At 46.1% G+C, this 24,511-nt stretch overlaps 1 protein-coding gene across 4 annotated transcripts in view; it reads right to left on the reverse strand.

The window, feature by feature from the left end:
• Positions 1 to 1,178: 1,178 nt before the first annotated feature.
• The window catches only part of arhgef10 (Rho guanine nucleotide exchange factor 10), a 53,241-nt gene continuing 29,908 nt past the window's right edge, over positions 1,179 to 24,511 (reverse strand). For 3 of the 4 annotated variants that reach the window (XM_087832690.1, XM_087832691.1, XM_087832689.1), the window contains 11 exons: positions 23,444 to 23,571; positions 22,128 to 22,228; positions 21,793 to 21,914; positions 17,301 to 17,387; positions 16,395 to 16,621; positions 16,159 to 16,316; positions 13,608 to 13,750; positions 10,807 to 10,981; positions 3,710 to 3,832; positions 1,984 to 2,472; positions 1,179 to 1,900 (listed from right to left, as the gene is read on the reverse strand). In XM_087832690.1, coding sequence (XP_087688816.1) covers positions 1,997 to 2,472; positions 3,710 to 3,832; positions 10,807 to 10,981; positions 13,608 to 13,750; positions 16,159 to 16,316; positions 16,395 to 16,621; positions 17,301 to 17,387; positions 21,793 to 21,914; positions 22,128 to 22,228; positions 23,444 to 23,571 — 1,740 coding nt within the window. In that variant the 3' untranslated portion in view covers positions 1,179 to 1,900; positions 1,984 to 1,996. Of the gene's footprint in view, positions 1,901 to 1,983; positions 2,473 to 3,709; positions 3,833 to 10,168; positions 10,368 to 10,806; positions 10,982 to 13,607; positions 13,751 to 16,158; positions 16,317 to 16,394; positions 16,622 to 17,300; positions 17,388 to 21,792; positions 21,915 to 22,127; positions 22,229 to 23,443; positions 23,572 to 24,511 lie in introns of those variants that run through there. The other variant, XM_087832692.1, reaches the window with a different exon arrangement.

Raw genomic sequence — 24,511 nt, forward strand, 5'->3', positions numbered from 1 at the left:
GTTCCCACTCAAAGCCTGCAGCGTGCACGAGGCAGAATCTATACAGGCAGGTGAATGAGCCACGACAGAGCTATGTCAGATCCATTACATTTATGTAACAGTTTACAACTGATCTGAAGGTGCTTCATACTGCGAGGCAAAGACTCAGAGATAACTGTGTGTTTGAAGATGTTTCAGTTACAAGCTTTTAACATGGAGAAAGAAGCTTTCACTTCTTCCTGAACAGGCTTTTATATATTTTATATAAAGCGCTGCACTTTCACAGTATTCTTTGAATATCTTCCATCTTTGCTCATACATAAAGGCCTTTTTAGTCAAACCGTATAATATTTCATGTTTCTGTTTAAAAGAGGACAGCCTGACAGAGCAGCAGCAGCGTGGGTCTGTGACCTCTCCTCCACGGAGGCTGCGTGTCTTAACAACTGACCTTCAGATATAAAAATAGAGAGGAGCCACGGCGGGGGCATCAAACAAATATCAACCCTGTGAGATTAGAGGGCATTCAGCTGGGAGCTTTAATGCCAGATATTTCCAGAACAAAGCCTCGCCGAGGACTGATACGAGCACATGAAATGAGCGTCTCCATGGAAACCTCAGGGTCAGACGGAAAACAAAAGACTTCCCGTTGCAGAGCTGTCAGACAGCCTGATAACTGGGTTACTTACAATGAGATCATCTGTGTTTGACTTTAGTTAACGCAACATTCTGTAGGTGCAGCGTATAAGACAGGAAACTCAGATCAGTGTTAGCAATCAGGAGCTGAGGATTGTGGGAACACGTCCAAATGTCTATTTTTGTTAGAGCTCATAGTGAAACCTGGTTGTGCAATGGTGGACGTGGGCGTTATGAGAGAAAGTGCCTTGACCCTCTCTGCTCTGCAGCAGGAGAAATCCCGGAAGAGCTGCATCAGGCTCGGCTCAGTTCCTGCTGCCCCTCAGGCACATTGCTAGTCCCGGCATGTCCCGATGGCTGCACACAATCACAGCGCAGTGCGAGGTTAGAGTCGAGCACAGAGGCACGCCGACACCCTTCGGCCCTCTGATCGCCTCCCAGTCGTCTTGCACACTGTATGTCTTCACCACCGTGCGACCGCCTGTGTGTTAGTGTGCTCCTCTGTAAACCTGAACGAGTGACAAATCTCCACCAAACTTCAAAAGGAAAAAAGTTTACTCAATAAATCAATGTTTATAGATTTGTTAATAAACATAAGTACATAAAAGGCACGAGAAAAGTATAAATCTTTTATATATATTTTCTTAAAACATTGTTATGCCAGAAAATAAAAGTGAATTAGGGTAAAAAACAAAAAGAAGAAAATCTGTCGTGTTGGCAGCAAGTCCTTCCTCCCTTTACGAACAGACACCTGGCCAGCAGGGATCCTCATCAGGCCTTCACAAACTCAGTTATTCATCTGGAGTTCACCTTTTTAAAAATCCCTTTTCTCTGTTAACATAATAGTCTGAGCATCAGAGATGATACACGAGGAAATCACACACACACACGCACACGCACACACTCCTGAGCCGTCACAGTTACAAAGTCCAACTCTGATCTAACCACTGTCCAAAGCCCAGCTCTAACCTCACAACAACCGTTCACGTGACAGCAGATACCTCGCCGCTTGTTATCTCCCCATTTTCTTTCAACACTGATTTAAATACTGCAGATCCAGACGGACCTGAAACACTGAAATGTGTTAGCTAGGTTACAGAGCAACGTCCAACACTCGGTAGCAACAGGTCCGCCCTCAGTACGACCTTCGACCGTCGGTAGCCGTCATTTCCTCCTGGTTTTTCGGATCTTTGTCCCGTTCCGGTTTAAATAAGACACTTAGTTGCTTTGATTGATCCCAAATATTCTGTCAAGTGTTAACAGCAGACCTTGATGTGTGCAGATTCACCTGAGGAAAACAAAAGGGTACATGTAAGGTTTTCTATACTTCATGTAGACATTACCTGCTGCTCACTAATGCTAACCTCCCACCTTGGTGCTGCAGTCACATGTTGAGTAAGGGGATCTGCCAGATCATGATGGTAGAGGTGGTGTCCTCATGGCGAGACTGCTTGGTCTTCTTGTTGACCCTGCGGTGTCCCAGACCTCCAGAGACCACCAAGAGCGAGCTGACGTCCACCTTACTTGAGCGGCGGCCTCTCTGGTGATGGGCCGGGTCGTGGAGCACATCATAAAGGGCCCCGTCCTCAGGCCCGTGCTCCAACGAACCCTGGGATGGAGCCAGCGAGCCACAGGACGAGGAGGACAGGGAGTCCTGGAGAGCCATGGCAGTGCAGCCCGCCTCTCCCAGCCACACCCCTCGTCCCTGCGAGGGGGCTGAGTCTGATGGAGGCTGGGTGCTCTCCACATCCTTTGACTCTGCAGGCTGCAGTGGGCCTGACGGCTGGTTACACACTGCAGCGGCGGCGGTGAGGAACTTCACCGGTCCGCTGTGAGCATGTAAGGACACCATGCCCCGACCTAAGAACGGCACGAACAATCAAAGTTAATGTCAGCCTTGAACCTGGACATGTTTATCATAGATGCAGGTACACTATGAACCTGAGTGACACCCCGTTCTAAATGTGATGTCAAACCAACCTTTGTAGCTGTAACAGCTTCAACTCTTCTAGGAAGGCTTTCCACAAGTTTAGGGAGTGTTTACGGGATTTTTAAAAATGTCTAATTCATCCCAAAGTCGTTCTATCAGGACTCTGTGCAGGCCAGTCAAGTTCATCCACACCAAACTCGTCCATGTCTTCATGGACCTCGTTTTGTGCACTGGTGCAGTCGCGTCAGAACAGGAAGGGGCCATCCCCAAACTGCTCCCACACAGTTGGGAGGATGCAGTTGTCCAAAGTGTCTTTGTATGCTGAAGCATTGAGGGTTCCTTTCACTGGATCGAAGGGGCGGAGCCCCACTGCTAGAAAAACAACCCCCCCCCTCCACCAAACTTTACACTTGGCACAGTGCAGTCAGACGAGTACCGTTGCCCTGGCAACCCTCAAACACAGACTCAACCATTGGGTTGTCAGATGGAGAAGCGTGATTCGTCACTCCAGAGAAAAACGTCTCCTCCACTCTGGAATCTAACGCTCGACTCCACTGCATCCGATGCAAGTCTTGGTCACCATGGAAACACTGTTCCTGAGCTAATCTGAGGGAACTTCGGATGTTTGCAGCATTCCCAATCTCTTCCACTCTGTTATAATCCCACTAACAGCTGACTGTGGAACATTTAATGGTGAGGAAAGTTCATGACTGGACCCACACCCAGTTTCACACCTTGGCTCAGGTGATTAGAGGATCATCAGGGGGTCCTTTTGTCCCTCTGTGGGGGGAAACTCCCACTAGGTTTAAATCTGGGACTCTCCACCATTTGACCTTAGAACTGAAGAAGCTTCTCGGATGAAGGTGAAACGTCTTCAAGTAACTTAAAGAAGTCCAGACGCTTTTCTTTACAAGCTCCTTTGACTACGATGACCTGGATGACTGAGAACCTTCACAGACTTCATGACTGAATTTTACACCTGTGCCACTGAATTGACTGGAACACCTGAATGGTTGAGTGAATCATTTTGGGACTATAGTGTTTTATTATTGCACCTTTAATGTCTCACAGCAGAAATGAGCACAAAAGTTGCATAATGTAACTTTTGTAGTCGGTGTGTACTAACAGCTGCCCACATACACCCACCATGCAGGATGTTAGTGTTACCTGTTACTTTAGGGATGCCCTGCAGCCTGGGGACAGAGAGCGCTACAGTCACTCCCAAGTTGGTCCCTACCAGCAGCAGACCGTGACAAACCAGCAGGCTGCTCACCGACACTCTCTGGCTCCCTACAGGAAAGGCAGAAACATCAGTTTAGTCACACCTAAATGAATGAATGCTTTCTGGAGTAAAACCACAGATAGGTGTTTATAACGAGACGCAGCTCAGCAAACGCATCCTCCCACACCGAGCGCACGGGGTCACTTTACCAGGCTGCATAACAACAAACCACAGCGTGGTGCAAAGCAGGGAGGGAGGGACGAGGCAAAATCTCTGCAGCCATCATGTTCGACGCTCGCTTGTCTCCAGGGCAACGCGGAGAGGAGCCTAAATAAAAGCAGCTCTTGTCAAGTGTTTGAACAGAGTAAGTGAACTATTACAGTCGCTTTGAGTCAAACAAACAAACACAAAAGTGTTACGTAACAGAATGAGTGAGGCGTAATGTAGCAATTAGCGAAGGAGCTCTGCCTCTATTCAGGAAACTTCGGGCGGTTACAATAGAACGATCTGAGCCGACCTTTCCTGCGGTCGCAGACATCGCTGTGAGGCCACTTTGCAGGCTAAGAGCTGCGATTGTTCGGTTAACCTTTCAGCAGCAATAAATTCGCCGCCTTTGTTAAGTGACTTATTACGTGGAAGTCATCTCAGAACATCTCCACTGGTTGGGAATCAGCCGTGAATGCAGTCAGACATATTTATCATATTTTTTATGACTGTAATAAGGATCTGGGGTTGTTGTAAAAACACTCTTCCAGTCCTGCTATGTGGGCGGCGAGACTGTCGTGAGTCATTACTGCTGCAACAGCTTGACTTGAATTTCCTCCCTCAAAGTAATCCTCTCGGGCTTTAGCCAAAATTACTGCCAGTCTATCCGCCTGACCCCCCCACTAGAGCTGACCCCTCGCATGAGGCGCACGCTCCACGCTGCCATACTTCCTGGAATCCTGCCAGATATGCGGGCAGGTACCGGGCCTGCGTCTTACCACATGTGCTTCTAATGAGAGCCCAGAGTTAGCAGAAGCACGCAGACCGCCGGTCGGGGGTCTTGCTCAACTTCCTTCTTTCATAATATTTGGAGTTCCCCACCCAGAGGGTGAACTAAAATAAACCCGGAGTGAACGGCAACACGACCAGGCTTTGGCCTTCATCCTTCACCAGAGCACTTCTTTGATCGCCACTTAGTCTTGACAACCAGCAGCAGGACGCCGGAGTAAATCCCAAACATTGCAAAAACACCCTGCATCAGCCTTTCAGCCTGGAAAGAACTCGGATCAGCACATTGTGAGTAACAGCAGCGTCAACTTCTTCTGTCGCGCACCCTGAAATGCTGAAGGCAGGTTTGGTCTGATTCATACCTGCAGTCATCAGTCTGTGATTGTTTAGCCAAAGATCTGGAGACATTCATTTTAGTCATAATTACAGTTTCTCTCTATTGGCAGAGACAGTCAAAGGCTTAAAAATGGCCACAAACCATTAGCTAGAAGGGGATGTGGGACACACATGTTATCATTTACAGCTTATCAACACAAATAATCCCTTAATTTCAGTGCTAGTCTAGCATCCTGCCAAAGAGAAGAGCAGATTAAGTTATAACAGGAGCTGTTTCATGTTCAGCTGCAGTTTTCTCCTGTTCACTTTCAGATCTGAAATGTGCGTCTTTATTCAGCAGTTTGTGCAAAACAAACAAAACAAAAAAACAGTGGTACACAAACAAGAACTGAAGGTGTTATTTACCGCCCCCCCCCCCATGTTTGCCTGCCATTAGGCCACGCATGGCTGCTTATTTAGGTCACCGAGCGGCAGACAAAGGCAGGCTCGTCCCTCAGCTCAGCCAGTCGCCACCATCCTCTGAGACATCATCACAGGCAGCCTGCTCCCATGATGGAGTACAACCATTTGATACGTTTACTAAAAATATTACTCTCATTTTCACACAGCGTTAACTCTGTTCACTCGTCTCACTGGGTTTTTCCTTCACTTCTTTACTTCTCACATTCCAGTTTGCTGAAGAGGTGCAGCTCTGCACCGAGCTGCCCGCTCACATGTTTAATCAAATAAATCCGAGCAGATCAGGGAGACATGACAGGCAAAAACATGTTTTTGTTCATGCAGGGGAGATTTTAGGATTTGACTTAATGAAAACAGAAAAAACAGAATTCAGAAAACGTGCCATATAACAAATAACTGCCTCCATGTGAGTGATTAGCTGGGGAATTTTCCTACAGGGAACATTTACATACATCAGAGTTCACCGAACGCTTTGTGTATTCAGTTCAAACGTATTTCAGTTGTACGTTTCTTTTATGCCCGAGGATTTATCTAAGCTCCAGCGTCTGAATGATTGCTTAGATTTGATCAAACGTTGGATGGCTGCAAATTTCCTCCAACTCAACGAGGGGAAAACCGAAGTCCTCGTATGCGCCCCTGATAGATTTCTATCGCAGATACTGAAAGCCCTCGGTCCTCTCTCACTCTATGTTAAATCCTCTATCAGGAATTTAGGTGTCACCTTTGACCCGACTCTCACATTCAATGTGAAATCTCTGGTTCAGTCTTGTTTTTATCATTTAAGAAATGTGGCTAAGCTAAGCCTGATATTATCTCGCTCTGAACTGCAGATTGCTATACGTGCATTTATTTCCTCACGCTTGGATTATTGTAATTCGCTGTTTATGTGTCTAAGCAAAGGTTCTCTGGATCGTCTGCAGGTTGTGCAAAACGCTGCAGCGAGGCTTTTGACAAAATCCTCCAAGCACTCACATGTGACACCGTTATTATCGCAGTTACACTGGCTTCCTGTTAAATTTAGAGTCGATTTTAAGATCCTGGTCTTGACCTACAGAGCTGTGCACGGACTGGCACCAGCCTACATCTCTGAGCTGCTACAGCCCGATGACCCAGCAGGTCTTTGAGGTCATCTGATCAGGGCTTACTTGCTTTAAAAATACAAAGAGGAGGACTGAGGGTGACAGAGCTTTTGCCACTGTGGCCCCAAGACTGTGGAGCTCTCTCCCCCAAACATTAAGAACTGTGGACTAAGTCGCTGTTTTTAAAAAACAACTCAAAACTCACCTTTTAAAAACTGCTTTTGGTTAATTTTTTGCCTGTTTTATTTTCTCTTTTTAAATCTTTTTATGACTTGTAATCTTATGTGCAGCACTTTGTGATTCTGTCTTGAAAGGTGCTATATAAATAAAAATTTATTTATTTATTTATTATGAAAATAACAGAAAAAATTGAAATTTTACGGCTGCTGACAGGAAAATTCTGGATTCTGAACCTGACTTTGTCCAATATTCAGACGGTTTTATAGAGAAACTTTATGTCCAGCAGCGTCTCCTCTCATCTGTCTCATTGAAATGAAAATATCCTCGACTGAATCTAAACAGAAGGGAGCAGCTTCCCAGTGTGGAAACTACCACTACTTACCTTAAATCTCTTTCAGAAACGAGCTACAGTATACGTTACAGGGAAAATGATGATGCAATTACAGCGCATTAGCCAGACGTGCGTAAGGAGCTCCCGTTCAAAGATGGGACTCAGCAGAATTGCTCCAACATGCTTGAACATGAGAATAACCCCACCTAGAGCAAGTCCTACTTTCAACACTGCTCCTTTGATCGAGTCAGCCACCCCGGAGACAACGCCCCGATTCCATCTCCACTACTGCGTTCTGCAGAAAAGCCCAAATTGCATTAGAACTTCCTGCTTTCTGATAAGCTGATATCATTATGACGACTCTGTAAATAAACATTACCGGATGGACAGAATTGCAGCTGAACGAGCGCTCGGTCTAAAAATATCGACGGGGCAGGTCCATCTGTCCAAACCGTCGTGCTGACCGTTCCAAATAGAGTTTGTGGAGAAACGGCACATTTCTTGGTTTCACTCTGTCCTCCAGCAGCAGCCTGCAGGGGTAAATGCTGCCACGAAACACAGAGTGGAGAACAGGTGAACTCCTCCGTGTGACATCGCGACCACACAAGCCGGCAGAGCTCGATTTGAATGCTCGCTGACAGGCCAGAGACTTGTTATCAGAGGAAGTCGGCTCTTAATGGCGAGGCCCGGAGGATGAAAGCGTTTATGTGCTGCCGTCTGTCCCACAACCAGCTTCCTCTGTGGTTTCATGGCTTCCATTAGCTAATATGGACACTGAGGTCCAGAAGCAGGCTGCTGTTATTATTTACATCTGTTAGATAATGAGCACTGTCTCCTAACACTGAATGTGAGGGGGGGGCTCACTCTGACAATTTTACTTGTGATTAGGGATTTCCTTGAGTACACTTTGGTGTGTAAGTTCAGTGTTTTCAGTGTTTTGATTTCTGTCTGAAGTATGATGGAGCAGAAATGCAGTTACGCAGCACAGCACAGAGGAACTGTGGACGGTGTCACAGCTGTATGTTTCACAGCAGTCACTCACCGACTTTCTCCATCTCAGTTTTTACTCCTTTGATTGGCTTGTTGTGTCATTTGTGTATTTTTCTCTGTGTTTGTGTCACGATTTGTTCTTTGTTATTGCATTTCTGCAGTTTGTTCAACGAGTTTGTTCTTTTGGGCATTTCAGAAATAAAGGTCATCCTTGAATGTGCACCTGCCTCCTGCTGTGTGTTCAGGTGCTCACTTTGGCTACAACATAGCACGATAACCTGCTAATCACGAAACACGCCGTGACTGGAAGAAGAGGTTGGATGCCATCCATCCTTTTCAGGGTCGCGGGGTCGCTGGAGCCTATCCCAGCTGTCTGAGAGGGAGAGGCGGGGTCCACCCTGGACAGGTCGCCAGTCTGTTGCAGGGCTAACACACAGACCAGAGACAACCAGTCGCACTCACATTCACTCCTGCATTCACACCTGTGGGCAATTTAGTGTTTCCAGTTAGCCTAACTCCACTAACTGCACGTGTTTGGACTGTGGGAGGAAGCTGGAGGACCCACGTGAACACGGGGAGAACATCTCCAAGGTTGGATGCTGTTCAGAGAAATATCACAACATTCTAGCCATGATGGAAAAATCAGGTCCCAGGACTAAACTTAGTAACACCACCAACGCTGAAGCTGAGGAGTAAACGCACACAGGTGGATTCACAAAAACAACACAAAAGGTGGAACGTGCAGGTCTAAAAGGAAGCCTGACTGTCAACATCTCTAAAAAACTTTCAGCCCACGGCTGTCGGTGTTACTCAGGACAAAGGAGGGAAAACGTGGCTGAAAACTGTTCTGATTGGACCGGATAAATCCCGACTTCACAGCCCACAACAACAGCTCCCATCATGCTTTGAGGCTGTGTTTCTGGGTCACGCTGATATAACGCAGCAGATTACAAGAGTTGAAGCAGCAGGTCACTCTGATGACTGCGGCACAGAGATGATCTGACCTCGACAGCATCAGCAGCAACGTCTGCCTCAAACACATCTGCAGCAGAACGTCACCGAAGGTAAGGACAGCCTTCGTCAGTCACAAAGCTTCCTTGCTACAGGACACGTACAGTAGACTCACTCAAAGGTGTGTTGGGAGTGATGCAAACTCATTCGTTTCTGTGACACACACACAATAACTGTAACTCCTGTTTTCTTTGATAAAAGTTGCTGAACAAATATTTGCTCTGCTATAAAAACTCTGCTTTCAACTGTGCATGAAGAATGGCTCATTTAGAGACCGCTCAGGTCAGCAGCTGCAGGTCTTTGAACTGCACCCAGGATTAGATCTCAGCGTGCTGAGGGCGCTTTCTGTTCTCTGTACACGCTGCATGTGTCTGCATTCACAAACCTGTGTGTGCATAAAGTTTTCTTTTGGTATTTTTATGGTCTTAAGATATTGTGGACCTACCTAGGGTTTCATTTTTTATGTTTTATGGTGATCACATTGATAAAGCTGCAGATTGACAGCATGTGAAGGAGTGGTTCAGTCTGCAGTCTCCACACAATAACTGTACCCACTCTTCATGACACTCCCTCACAGTTGCATTTAATCTAAAGTGCAAAGATTTACTCACTCCATCATGTTTCTGTCAAAGCAGCTGGCTGTTAAAGGCTGTTAAAGTATTCTGATTACTCAGGATTTAGCTGTAAGTTTGAGTTGTGGCTCGAGCAGTAGTTCAGCCACCGACAGACGATGTGCTGTATGTAAATGTGATGTCACGATCGTGTGATGATGATGATCCTTTATTTGTTTTTAAAGCGTTTAGATATGGCCTGGATTTCCTTTTAACACACAAAGCTGCCTTAAAATCAACTTGACAAAGTCCAAAGTGTTTTAATGCGGCGCCATGAGCAGACAAACTGAGAGGTTTCTGTTTCCTTGTTTAGACTAAGGAGCTTTTGGAAAAAGGAAAAGAGTGTGACAAACAGAAGCTGCCTGCAGCGATGTTTGCTAATAAGTGGAAGACACCGAGCGTGGTGATGCGAGGTGACGGGGCGTGTATCACAGGCCGCGGCTGCTGGGCTGGAGCAAATATATCTGATGGGAGGGTCACAAGATTAGAAATCAGCAGATTTTGTCAGGCAGTTTGAGAGCGCTGCAGTGTCTGTGAGGCAAACAGATTACCGACTGATGCTGAACAGACGGGGAGCAGTTCTCACTGTGGTAAAGGCGGGGCTTCTTAAAGTCTGAATATAGTACAAAATCTAACATTCACTGGTCACTGCGTAGAAGAAAGCACAGAAAAGACGCAGAGCAGCAGTTTAAGCAGCAGTGTTGCACATTATCTGCATGCAACATGTGCTGTTTGGGTTTTCATTGGATAGTGACAGATGCAAGAGGAAGGTCCCAGCTAGATTTTATTGGTGGTCACCAATAAAACGCCAAATAGACTTGAAAAGTTAAAGTTATTAACTTTATGTAAGACTTAAATTATTATTTAAAAATCAGTTTAAAGCTAATCCGTGCTCAAGTCGGGGGAATACGAGAACAAGTTATGCAAAATCATGCAAGATATCTAAAAATATGCATGAAAGAAGTTGAATTTCAAACCTTCCACTGTAATATTTAATAGTCTGTGGGGGTTTGAAATGCTTTGCCAGTCTCACAGTGAAGATTACGTCTTACCTGGAAGTATACTGTGGACAGGTGTGGCGATGTTGATGTCCTGCAGGTGCTCTAGGGTTTCGGTGTGGAAGAGGCGCAGCGTGGAACCAGAGCTGAAGGCGATCCATATGCCCACGCCGGCCACCACCATGTGTGACACCACCATGCCCTCATCTTGGTGGGCCTCTAACTGCCTCTGAAGGAGAAGAAGGTGACACGAGTTCCTCGTCATCTACAGCAGATTTACTGGAACTGAGACTGAGGGGAAGACCTGAAGACCAGGCGTGCATTCATCGCGTGACGCCATAATTTCAATTAAGCACAGTCTACATGACGTAAAGGCCAAGAAGCTTTTTATGAGAATACATTTCACACGTCTCAGCAGGTCTGTTGTTGTTTACAGTGCACGTTTCAGGCTGTGTGACTATGAAGTGGAGAAAGCAGCACTCAGCCCACAGAAAGTCTGCCTCACACTGGCTGCAGCAGCCCACCCATGCAGAGCTCTGCCTGGTGATGCTTCAGGTGCAAAACGAAGGCTCGCCACACACGACAGCACCAGAGAACGATCCGTCCGACACACGAAGGCGTGTTAGTATTTGTGCTGTAAATGCTTTCAGTCGCAAACAAATACATTTCATGCACGTCTGCTTCACTCTGGATCCTTTCAGTTATTGATCTGCAGAGTCTTTGTGAACAGAGACCAATAAACTAGACCCATTCCACCAGCGTGGATTACATAATCTCACCGTGTGGGCAGGCTCGTATTTGGCTGAGCAGAGTTCATTCAGTGTTTCAGATAAATGTGGGAATGAGGAAACGTGCAAATAGACTTCTGTGTTTTGATTTGATTAATCTTATTGTTATGTTACTGCTTAGTTAATTTCATGTTTTAAATGTTAGTAAAATGTGCCACCCAGTGTTGCCAACTTAGCGACTTTGTCGCTATATTTAGCGAGTTTTCAGACCCCGTAGCGACTTTTTTTCTAAAAAAAAGTTGCTAAAAAAAGATGTAAAAGCGCATATCGCTTTTACTCTCAACAAGCAGCGGGTGCTGTAACGCAGTCAGTTCTTCTTTTACTCTTATGCTGTTTTGTGGATCACAAGGTTTAAAACTACTTATAAACACACACAAAGTAACTCCACCAGAGCGCCTATTTCAGGTCACTTTTGCCGGTCCAAGCCCGGGTAAAGGAGCAGGGTTGGAATTGTGACATTAAAAAAAACAATAATTGCTAAAATAAATTTAATTTGTAGTTCTAAATAAACTCTAAATGCATTTAGGACGTTTTTTACTCACTTTATGTCTCTTCCACGATGTTATTTCTCTCTCCAACAACATAGATTACAATTACATTAGCATGACCAATTATGCAAATTAGGTGATGACGTCATTTAGCGACTTCTAGCGACTTTTAGGATAGCCAATAGCGATTTTCCTTACTGAGGAGTTGGCAACACTGGTGCCACCCTGTGGCCCCTTTAAGTCGATATTTTGTGACAGTAGAAGAAGAGTTAAACAGGAAGTGGATGTTTTCTTGCTATGCTGTTTCAAGATGGCCGCGCCACATTCATGTCCTTCTTTTGGGTGTTTGTTAAAGCATTGTCTGTAAGTATTTAATGGTAAAAAGCAATGAGACACTTCAAGTGTTGTCTTTATGTGTGATGGACCACAGTTAACAAGTTTTCAATGTGCTATTCATATGTAAATGAGATCGCCAGTTCATATGCTAATTAGCGGTGCTAATCGTCATGCTAGCTTCTCAAATGCATTGTTAGGTCATTGGTTTAAGGCACATGTTGTTGTTAACAGTACAGATGAGTAATGTACATTTCCACATATGCTTTATTGTTACAGTTTCACAAAATGAAAGAACCAGTAAACTTCATAAGATCTCATCTATTGTCTGGAGTTCCTGGGTTCATGTTTAGCTGTTAGCTAGTCAGACTTCTAGCGAGGCCATTTACACTTATATTTATCAGTTTTAGAAGCTCAGTGCTTCAGCTGCTCCGTCTGACTTTTAGTTACCTCTGTGGACAAACTGTAAGTGTGCAGTGAGGAACAGAGAGCCATGCAGGCAGGTGGGCCGACATAATGAGCTTAATGAGGCTAAACTGATTATGAGTGAGTGCATGTCAGAGGAAAGTTACTATTCCTGGATCCGCAGCAGGCGCTTCCATTCCCTGAATCCGACCGGGACACACACGGAGCACCATTCATATTCCCGGACTCGGGAGGGAAAGTACTGGGAACGGTATTAAACATTTAGACATGATGGTTTTATTTTCACCATCAGGTCTTTCTGTGTGGAGTTTGCATGTTCTCCCCGTGTTTGCGTGGGTTCCCTCCGTGTACTCCGGCTTCCTCCCACCGTCCAAAGACATGCAGCTTGTGGGGATAGGTTAATTGGTTAATTGGATAATCCAAATTGCCATCAGGTGTGAATGTGCGAGTGAATGTGAGTGCGAATGGTTGTCTGTCCCTGTGTGTTGGCCCTGCAACAAACTGGCGACCTGTCCAGGGCGTACCCCGCCTCTCGCCCTATGACAGCTGGGATAGGCGCCAGCGCCCCCCGCGACCCTGAAAAGGTTAAGTGGAAGCGGATGGATGGATGGTTTTATTTTAATTACTGGCGGGCACAGATACTACCAACTTATTGATTTTCTAGAGACACCAACTCTAAAGAGCGACTCAGATTTCCCACAAACATGTCAGAGCGATACGAGGCGGGCTGGGGCAGAGACGCAGACAGGAAGCTTTGTGCCTATCTGCCCGTTTCTGATGGACATGTGTTACTACTGTAAGAGAAGCCTGGGCGCCATACCTCTACAGAGTGTGTGTGGGTGCTGATGATGAAGACCTGTCCACCCGACGAGGCCCAGAGGTGCTCCTCCACAGCCAGCATGGCCTTCACAGGGAGCACTCCCAGCTTCAGTAACTTGGGCTTGTCGCTGTTCCACGATCCATCTGTGAGAAGCAACGCAACAGCTCAGCAATCAGTTAAACTCACTCCACACAAACGCAGGACGCACACATCCACCGAGGAATATCTAAACATATGAAGTAAACAACAAGTAAAGTGAAACGACCGACCCGTCTTAAGATTTATTGCAGCTACATTTATTTATTTATCATAGGGACCATAAACCGAGAGCTATTCTACTTTTAGTGGTTAAGAAGAACATTGCACAGTCCATAAACAATCCCATAATAGAGTGTCTGTCTTCATAAATGTCATCTGTAAAGGTCATCTGCATCTGTAACTGCTCCTGCCGGTAGAGTGGTCATTGATGGTTTCTCCATCCATCACTATGAATATAGATGGGCTGCGAGCATTAGTCAGAGCTGTGCCGAGTCCCACTCACACCTCCTACACACTGTGTTCTACATGTGCACCTACAGCACCAGCTCTGCAGTCAAACACCCCTCGCGGTGGCTTCATAAATCAGCAGCTTGCACTTCTGCAGCGCTTCTGCTTTCATCTAAATTCAAATATTGAACTTGTAAACATGTCGGAGAGAATTTGATGCAAAAGCCTCAGAATGAACGTGAATCCAGAGAGCCTCCACGAGTCCAGATTCCACATTCCCTCGGCTAATCGAGACCAGGAAGCGACTGAGGCCGCCTTGCCGATATTGTTTGTTTAACAGAAGCACAAAGGCAGCTATTGAAGGGAGAGGGATGGTGTTTCAGAGGCGGCGAGGGTGCCTCAGAAAGACTCAGGAAATAAGGTGCTATTCCGCCGAAGGAGCTCGGCGTATGTTACTGTAATAGTCACGCTGTGTAGGTGAGCGTACGAGAGGAAAAAGGCAAAAGAAAAGGCAGCAGTGCCAACTTGCAGGCTTATGTAAGTCTTCTCTGCGTCTGCCCACAGCTCTTCTTTCTTAAACTGAAGCATTTCCTCATGTTGATGTCAGCTACAACAAAGCGTGCGTGTGAGTGCACGCGAGCAAACGCTGAACACTGCAGAAGCAAACCGATCGTTCGCCTTCTAACAGATATCACTGTGGACAGGAGAAAGTGGGTGACAGAGGCACACAGACAGACCCGTCTGTGACGTGTGACCTTTGCTGAGTCACTGCCTCCTTCCTCCATCTCTCTCGCAGACACAAAGTGACTGTGGCTGGACCAGGCCGACTCCACAGGAGCTCAGCACCGACAGCTTTAAACACAAGAACATTTCAACCCGTTTGCTTTTTAAAATCTTTGATTTTTTTAGGTTTATATCAAAGATTATAAACTCATAAGCCCTGTGCATCTCTGGAAGTTTGATTTAAATGCTAATCAGGCACAAGCGCAGTCAGACACCGTGACAAAGGACTTGAGCAGCATTACAACATGAGTGTGGGGAACAGTTTCCCCACCAATGTATGCAGGGTGAGTCATCGATTTAGCATCGAGCATCATGTTCCTGAGACAGTGACGGAGCTGCTGATGGGTAGAAATCATACATATCAAACTCTGAGGGCCTGGCTTTGCTTCTGGGAATTCATTTTAGCAACAGGAGGTGATGAACGCTAACTGGAACAGTTAAACCAAAGGTCAGCGCACCATCATCCTGGTAACTGACGCGAGGACAACGAAGGGAAACGGCTGCGTACGAAAACAAAGTCTAATGAGGAGTCAAGAAAATAAAATTCCTGAGCAGTTACACACACGCTGAGTGTTTCTTCCAGGGAAGCTGCAGCATGGCAGCGAGAGCAGCGAGAATAGCTTTCCTCGTGTATCCTGTCCTCGGGCTATCATCTATAATCTTTCTATCACTGCTTCTATCTCAGTGCACACAAGCACAAGAAAACAGCAAGAGTTTACTGTCGTTTGGGTCGATGCAGGGCAGCGACTGAGTCACAGAGGTGAATCAAACACGCCTCAGCACAGCGATACCCACACGTACATTTGGCAGCCAAGAAGCAAAGGACTGTTCCTCCTGTTGGGCCTAAATTTGTACTCATTCTCCATCTGATGTGAAAGAAACAGAGACAGAATTAGAAAGAAGCTCAGGCTCCCTCTGTTTGCACCGCTATGCAAGCCAAGAAGAGACGGACAAAAGAGACGACGTGCAAAGCTGTGGGAAGAGAGCAGCTCGTCGCCGCTCGTCAGCGAGAGAAGACGTTAAATAGGTCACTGCTGGAAACAGACTGCTTTCTCCAAGACTACCGAGCAAATGGAAACAGAATCTCAACGTACAGCAGAGGAGACCCTGACCTCTGACCTCAAGCCTCACAGTTACCCCGGGATTTCCTCGCCACCGAGTCTCCACGGTGCTGTTATTCAAAACTGAGTCACAAACTGCAGGTCTTGCACAAACGTCACATTCGGCCATTTACAGTTTTACACACTTTGAAAAGTCCCGCCCCAGGACAGGTGAAACACACCTTTTGATCTGGAGTAGACTGCCACGGAGCCGCTGACCAGCCCAGCGTACAGGCACTGCTTCCTGTACACCAGGCTGGTGACAGTGGACTTGTCTGGGGTGAAGAAATGCTGTAGACGCACCTTCTTAGAGCGCTGGCTGCTCTTGTACACAATGATGCTAAAAAAGACAACATTATATGAATAATCATATTCCACGATGCAATTCTTTGTGAGTTCACTCTGTAAGCGTCTGCACCTCCCCTCCTCCATGCCCAGGCAGACGCTGGGGGTATCGCTGGCCTTCGCCGAGGACACCTGGTTATCGTCGGGGACGTTTTCGCCGTTCTCCTCGCGTTGCTCAGCTGGGACGTACGCCATGCAGAGAATCCGGGACTCCACGTTGAAACACTCGGTCACCTTAGGGCTGGAGTTCTGCATGGCCACTATGGCGATCTGTCCCATCTGGTTGGTGCAACTCGCAACCTGGACCAAGATAAGGAGACCTTACAGTTTAACAGATGACCTGTTTCATCTTGAACTGTGCAAAGCTATTAGCAGGAACATGATTTGGCCCAGTTCTGGCAGAGCTGCTTACTAAAAATAGTCTCCCAGTAGTTCAGCAGAATATATTCGGCTGAGGACAGTTTGAATGTAAACATGTTGAAATCTAACAGTCTTTACTACAGATTACCGTAGTAACAGTTTAAATATTACCTCACCCTGTTTATATATCTGCCAGAGCAAAGGCTGTGTTCGCTGTGATTATCATGGTTAGCAGAGCCATTGTTTGCTTTCAGGAAAAAACCTCAGTACTGACGTCATAACTTTGAAAGCCAGATTGTCTTTCTCAAGAAGACGTTTTAAGACACACACAGCAAAAACCCACCATCTGCTGTGCTGGTGCATTATAGTGGAAACAGCTCTGTGGCAGGCCTGAGAGTCAGACTCACAGAGACGTGGTTAAAAACTGTCACCTGCTGGAGATAAGACGACTGGAAGACCATTTGGCAACACAAACTGAGACACACTTAACGCGACTTTGTGCTGCAGCACTCAAGTTTCAGGTCACGGCTCAGCCTCCATCCACCCTGGCGTGCAGTCGTAGGTTAGGTAAGCTAACTCGTGACTTCATTTCTGGATTGTGCGTAACAAAGCGACTCACCCAGACACATCCATGTCCCACCACTGGGGTGTCTGCTGTGCTGTCTGTGTTGATGTGGGGCTCCGGGTTGTGGACAGCACACTCCACCTGCCACAGAACAGGAAAAACACCAGAGTTTATCTGACACGTTCACAAAGAAATGACTTCACGGTCGCCGCGAGGGCCTCCTGAGAACAAGCGTGAACGTGTTGAAGAGTAAGGACATGTTAAATTCAAAAGTGTGTTTGTCATGAGCTGGCTGTGTAAAAAACAGCTTTATTAGCTGAATGGACAATCATCCAAAAACACACAACCACACTGACATATACAGGATAACGAGGGGAGCGAGAACACACGGGGAACACAGCTGACACGGATTAGCATGACGCTGCAGGGGAAGCGGAACTAAACACACGGAACATGGAAACACGAGACTTTCACAATAAAACAGGAAACGGTGGAACATGAAGGGGAAACAGAATGAAACACGAGGAGGGAAACAAAACCTCACAACACAGAGACACACACACACACACACACACAGAGAGACACACACACACACACACACAGAGAGACACAAACACAGAGACACAAACACAGAGACACACACAGACACAAACACACAGACACACACACAGAGACAGACACACACACAGAGACACACACAGAGACACAAACACACACACAGAGACACAGACACAAACACAGAGACACAAACACACAGAGACACAAACACAAAGACACAAACACACAGAGACACAGACACAAAGACACAAACACACAGAGACACAGACACAAACACAGACACACACACAGAGACACAAACACACACACAGAGACACAAACACACACACAGAGACACAAACACACAGAGACACAAACACAAAGACACAAACACACAGAGACACACACACAGAGACACAAACACAGACACAAACACAGAGACACACAGAGACACAAACACACACACAGAGACACACACTGACACACAGAGACACACAGACAGAGACACACAGACACACACACAGAGACAAACACAAACACAGAGACACAAACACAGAGACACAAACACAGAGACACACAGAGACACAAACACACAGAGACACACACACGGAGACACACACACAGAGACACACACTGACACACACAGAGACACAAACACAGAGACACACAGAGACACAAACACACAGAGACACACACACACAGACACAAACACGCAGAGACACACACAGAGACACAAACACACACACAGAGACACACACACAGACACAAACACAGAGACACACAGAGACACAAACACACAGAGACACAAACACAAAGACACAAACACAAAGACACAAACACACAGAGACACAAACACAGAGACACAGACACAAACACAGAGACACACAAAGACACAAACACAGAGACACAGACACAGAGACACAAACACACACACGGAGACACACACTGACACACAGAGACACACAGACAGAGACACACAGACACACACACAGAGACAAACACAAACACAGAGACACAAACACAAACACAGAGACACAAACACAGAGACACACAGAGACACAAACACACAGAGACACACACATGGAGACACACACACAGAGACACACACTGACACACACAGAGACACAAACACAGAGACACACAGAGACACAAACACAGAGACACACAGAGACACAAACACACAGAGACACACACACACAGACACAAACACGCAGAGACACACACAGAGACACAAACACACACACAGAGACACACACACAGACACAAACACAGAGACACACAGAGACACAAACACACAGAGACACAAACACAGAGACACAAACACAAAGACACAAACACAAAGACACAAACACACAGAGACACAAACACAAAGACACAAACACACAGAGACACAAACACAGAGACACAGACACAAACACAGAGACACACAAAGACACAAACACAGAGACACAGACACAGAGACACAAACACACACACGGAGACACACACACAGAGACACACACTGACACACAGAGACACACACACAGAGACACAAACACACACACGGAGACACACACACAGAAACACACACTGACACACAGAGACACACAGACAGAGACACACAGACACACACACAGAGACAAACACAAACACAGAGACACAAACACAGAGACACACAGAGACACAAACACAGAGACACAAACACACAGAGACACACACACGGAGACACACACACAGAGACACACACTGACACACACAGAGACACAAACACAGAGACACACAGAGACACAAACACAGAGACACAGACACAGAGACACAAACACACACACGGAGACACACACACAGAGACACACACTGACACACAGAGACACACACACAGAGACACAAACACACACACGGAGACACACACACAGAAACACACACTGACACACAGAGACACACAGACAGAGACACACAGACACACACACAGAGACAAACACAAACACAGAGACACAAACACAGAGACACACAGAGACACAAACACAGAGACACAAACACACAGAGACACACACACGGAGACACACACACAGAGACACACACTGACACACACAGAGACACAAACACAGAGACACACAGAGACACAAACACAGAGACACACAGAGACACAAACACAGAGACACAAACACAAAGACACAAACACAAAGACACAAACACACAGAGACACAGACACAAACACAGAGACACACAAAGACACAAACACAGAGACACACACACAGAGACACAAACACACACACGGAGACACACACACAGAGACACACACTGACACACAGAGACACACAGAGACACACAGACACACACACAGACACACACACAGAGACAAACACAAACACAGAGACACAAACACAAACACAGAGACACAAACACAGAGACACACAGAGACACAAACACAGAGACACACAGAGACACAAACACACAGAGACACACACACGGAGACACACACACAGAGACACACACTGACACACACAGAGACACAAACACAGAGACACACAGAGACACAAACACAGAGACACACAGAGACACACACACACAGACACACAGACACAAACACGCAGAGACACACACAGAGACACAAACACAGAGACACAAACACAGAGACACAAACACAAACACAGAGACACACAGACACACACACAGAGACACACACAGAGACACAAACACACACACAGAGACACAAACACAGAGACACAAACACAGAGACACAAAAACAGACACACACAGGGAATCTAACATTCAAGGTGCTAAACAGAACAGCGCAGACACTACAGAATAAACTGAAGGTTAACAAAGTGAACAACAACACAAAACATGATACAAAATGACATCAACATACGAGAAAACTCAAAAAGCTTCGTCCTGAGATTTTTCCCAGCCTCCTGTGCTCTCTGTGCCAAATCTGCATTTCTTTTCCCAAATTCAGTTGCTTCCTGTTCGTCTTTTGTCTGCTTTGGGTTTAGTTTCCTTTTTCGTTCTCTCGGTTAGGCTCAGCCGTCCTCCCAGGTGTCTCCGGTCTGCCCTCATCCCTCATCGCTGTGCGTGTCCCTGCATTTTGGATTCCTTGTTTCTGGCCAGCTTTTGTGTTGTGTTTTGTTGAGAGCAGCGTTCATTTCCTGTCTCCCATGTCCAGCATTTGTGTCCAAATCCTGCCCGCCACACGGCCGTACGTGACGGCGTCGCGGTGTGAGAGCGGTGAATTAGACGTCCCAGATTACTGCTTTTTCCCACCAAAAAATCATCACAAGTCAAGTGTAATTAAACTTTGCTCTGAGCAGTTGAACTGTAGTAAAAGAAGTTTAAATAAATCTGATGATGCTGCAGAGGAATTCCTCAAAACAGGAAAACTGTGTTTCAAACTGACGACCACAGCGTTGTTCCACCACAGTGGGAAAAACCAGTCGTGACATCTTTGAGCTAATTTCTCAAGTTGACTCACACAGAGGGATTTATGTCTGTTTCCAAACATGAGCAGATAATCATGTATTTACAGTATTATTGATCCAGCTGGTCAATCAATGACAGACAACACCAGGTAAAGTGTTTTAATAATATTAAGAAGGTGAATTCATACTTTGAGTGATTCTTCCACCTTATTGGCTGGTTCATCCAAACTGAGCCAGAAGTCAGAAGGTATGAACGTTTACAAGCTACAACTTTCTACTCTTGCTGCAATATCACATATTTATAGATAAATGAAAAGATTAACTGCTGTTTTCACACCAGCAGCAAATCAGTGAACACCACAATCACATGATGTGTGTTATTATTCACTGAGTGAACTAACACGACCAAAATAAAACGACCTCTAATCCATTCGGTCAGGTGAGATTATTTTAGCCAGCGCTGCAAGAAACACGTATTACTCCAGTGTGGCCTGTGGCACCTGTGAACTACACCTGCGACAGTTATGTGGCATCATTGTGACACAGCTCGAACCAACTGATCCACCGAGTCGCTGCACAGATGATTGAAGGGGAAAGAAAACAAAGCGCCTCACCTTAAACTCCTGCAGTTTGCACATGACCACGGGCATTTGTCGAAGCAGCAGGGGGTGTTTCTGCTTCTTCATTTGATTTCCATCATCCTCTGCAAAGAACCAGCCCTGCACATTGTCCTCCTCTGACACACACACACACACACACAGTTCAATGATGTGAAGGAACTGTGACACAGCTTCCTCGCTCTAAGATATCTGAGCAACTACTAGGCAGTAATTTATAAAACAGATTTAACATTGCATATCGAATATTTACGATTAATAAAATGAACGATCATCATGTATAAATGCAGGAAGAATAAAACAAGTAAGAGAGGGCTGCAGGTCAACTGTACCAAGAGCCAGCTTCGCCATCTGCAAGTTGCTGATCCATGACTGTTTGATGGCTGGGCTGAGGGTATTGAACACTGCACTGAAGTAGGTCGGCTTCCCCGTCCTGCAAACAGAGACGACCAAAACACACATGAATAAAAAATTATTACTCGATTATAGCGCGAGTTAAAGACTCTTCAGTAACACAGAGTTTGGCTCTGACAAAAAGAACGGAGGCTGAGTCCATCAGAGGGACGGCTCAAGGTTAGAGAGGCGAGGCTGGGCTGGTTCGGACATGTGCAGAGGGAGAAGGGTGGATGCATTTGACAGGGATGATGAAGACGGAGCTGCAGGCAGGAGGAAAAGAGGAAGACCTCAGAGGAGGAGGATGGATGTAGTGAAGGAGGACATGCAGAGGGGTGGTGTGACATAGGAGGATGGTAGGGCCGGGGTGAGATGGAGGAAGTTGATCCTCTGTGGCGACCCCTAAAGGGAGCAGCCGATGAAAAAAAGGAAGATTTTAAAGTGTCGGTCTGCAGACAGAGATGACAAGAAAACATCTGATTTGTGCCCAAAAACCTTCAGAGATGTTTTAGCGAGATTGTCCTCGATCACGTGCGTTTACATTCCTCTAAGCGGCACTTTAATGTTTGAATATTCCTGCAAACAGAGCGGTCGACTGAGCAGAAGCTCTGCACTTAAACACCACCTGCATCACAGGAGGAGGCTGCCTGATTACTGAGCGCTGACATGAGGACAGAGCGAGAGGAACGCAGTGGAAATCAATACCAATGATCACTTCTGTAAGGTGTGCACATTATACATTTCTATATATTCCCGCTGTGTGCGGGTGGAGGGCTCACTGCTGTCGTGTTTCTGAGAAGCGAGGGGAGGGATTAGAGAGCTACAGCTGCCTTTCCAAACATACCCATGGATAATCTCACCGGCTAAATGTAGTCGGGAGAAAGCGAGAGGGCGAGCCAGAAAACCGTTACGCTCACAGGGAATGTGAAAAAGCCAAAACAAGGTGCACCCTTGGGACGCCACGTGCAGACTGTAAGACGGCGTGTAGACGTATGACATGAGCATTTGTATTCAGCAGCAGCTGGGCACACTGATGCACATTTCCACTGCTGTGATTCATGCCTCAGATTAGAGCTGGTGCAGAAACCTGTTTATCCAAACAGGCTCCAAATACATCCAGAGATGAGGGGGGGGAGACGGGGAAAGCAGGGTAAAGGGGGATAAAGGCAAACCTAGGATAAACATGAACTCCTGGGGGGGTGAGGAGGATCGAGACATTGAAGCCTGAAGCTAAAAATGTGAGAAAAGCACAAACTTGTCTTGTTTGCCGGGCAGCTGGAGCTGGATCCTACACCGGTCAGCTGCCCTGATCTCCTCCTCCTTCTTCAGGATCAGCCTCTGGAGTCCTGACACCCAGTCTTGGGCCACGGTGGGATTTACATTCTGCAGAAAAGAATAACGAGAGAGGAAAAACAGAGCAAGAGACAAAGAGGAATGGAAAAAGAGTTAAGAGGGAGAAGGAATGGGAATAACAATGGGCCATAAACGAACCCACCTCAGAGAATCACTTCATCAATAAATCATAACATCATTTATTTAGAGCCATTAGTGCGATTCAAGTTCAAATGAAAGCTATTCCTAAGAGAATCCGCTGCTAATATCTGCATTGACTGAAGCCAAAATAGAAAACAGCTGTCACTCTAATGCGCTCTAACACACAGCTATTACTTATGCAACTTTTGACACGTCTACTTTCTAATTCTCGTCGACACGCGCTCGAGGACACTTCCAGTTTTCGACGCTTGTTGCAGCGGCCAAGTTATTATCATTAGTTTGCTAAATAAAATGCTTTGGATGAATCAACACGTCTACAAATGTTGTCTCTGGCTTAATGTCTCATAAATTATTACAGCGGCACAGATTAGCTGGCATGCTAAGCATCTGCACAAACAGGCCAAGAATACGATTCTACGACAGGAAGTAGCAGGAAAATCAGAAAAACCCCGAAGTGACATCGAGACTTTTGGTAAACACTTCTAATTAAGAGAAGTCTCAACATTTATAAGTCTGTTTTTAGCAGTGCTCACAAATATCAGGCTTTCTCTCCTTTCCCTTTGCATCAGTGTCCAAACCTCCACACACACACACACTAGCCGCTTACCCTAACCATCACAAGTGAATGCCTAACCCTAACCCTGACCCTAACCATAACCCAACTGTAACCCTGACACTAAAACCACGTGTTGAGTCTCAAAAACGCCTTCAAACTCGTGGAGACGGCATTTTGTCCCCATAAGAACAATAACATTCCAATTTGTGGTCCCCACAAAGATGTCTAAACAAGTACACACACAGAGACACACAGTCTATACTACATCTGATT

Source organism: Neolamprologus brichardi, chromosome 19, assembly GCF_056152115.1.
Source record: "Neolamprologus brichardi isolate AB-2024 chromosome 19, ASM5615211v1, whole genome shotgun sequence".
Lineage (NCBI taxonomy): Eukaryota > Metazoa > Chordata > Actinopteri > Cichliformes > Cichlidae > Neolamprologus > Neolamprologus brichardi.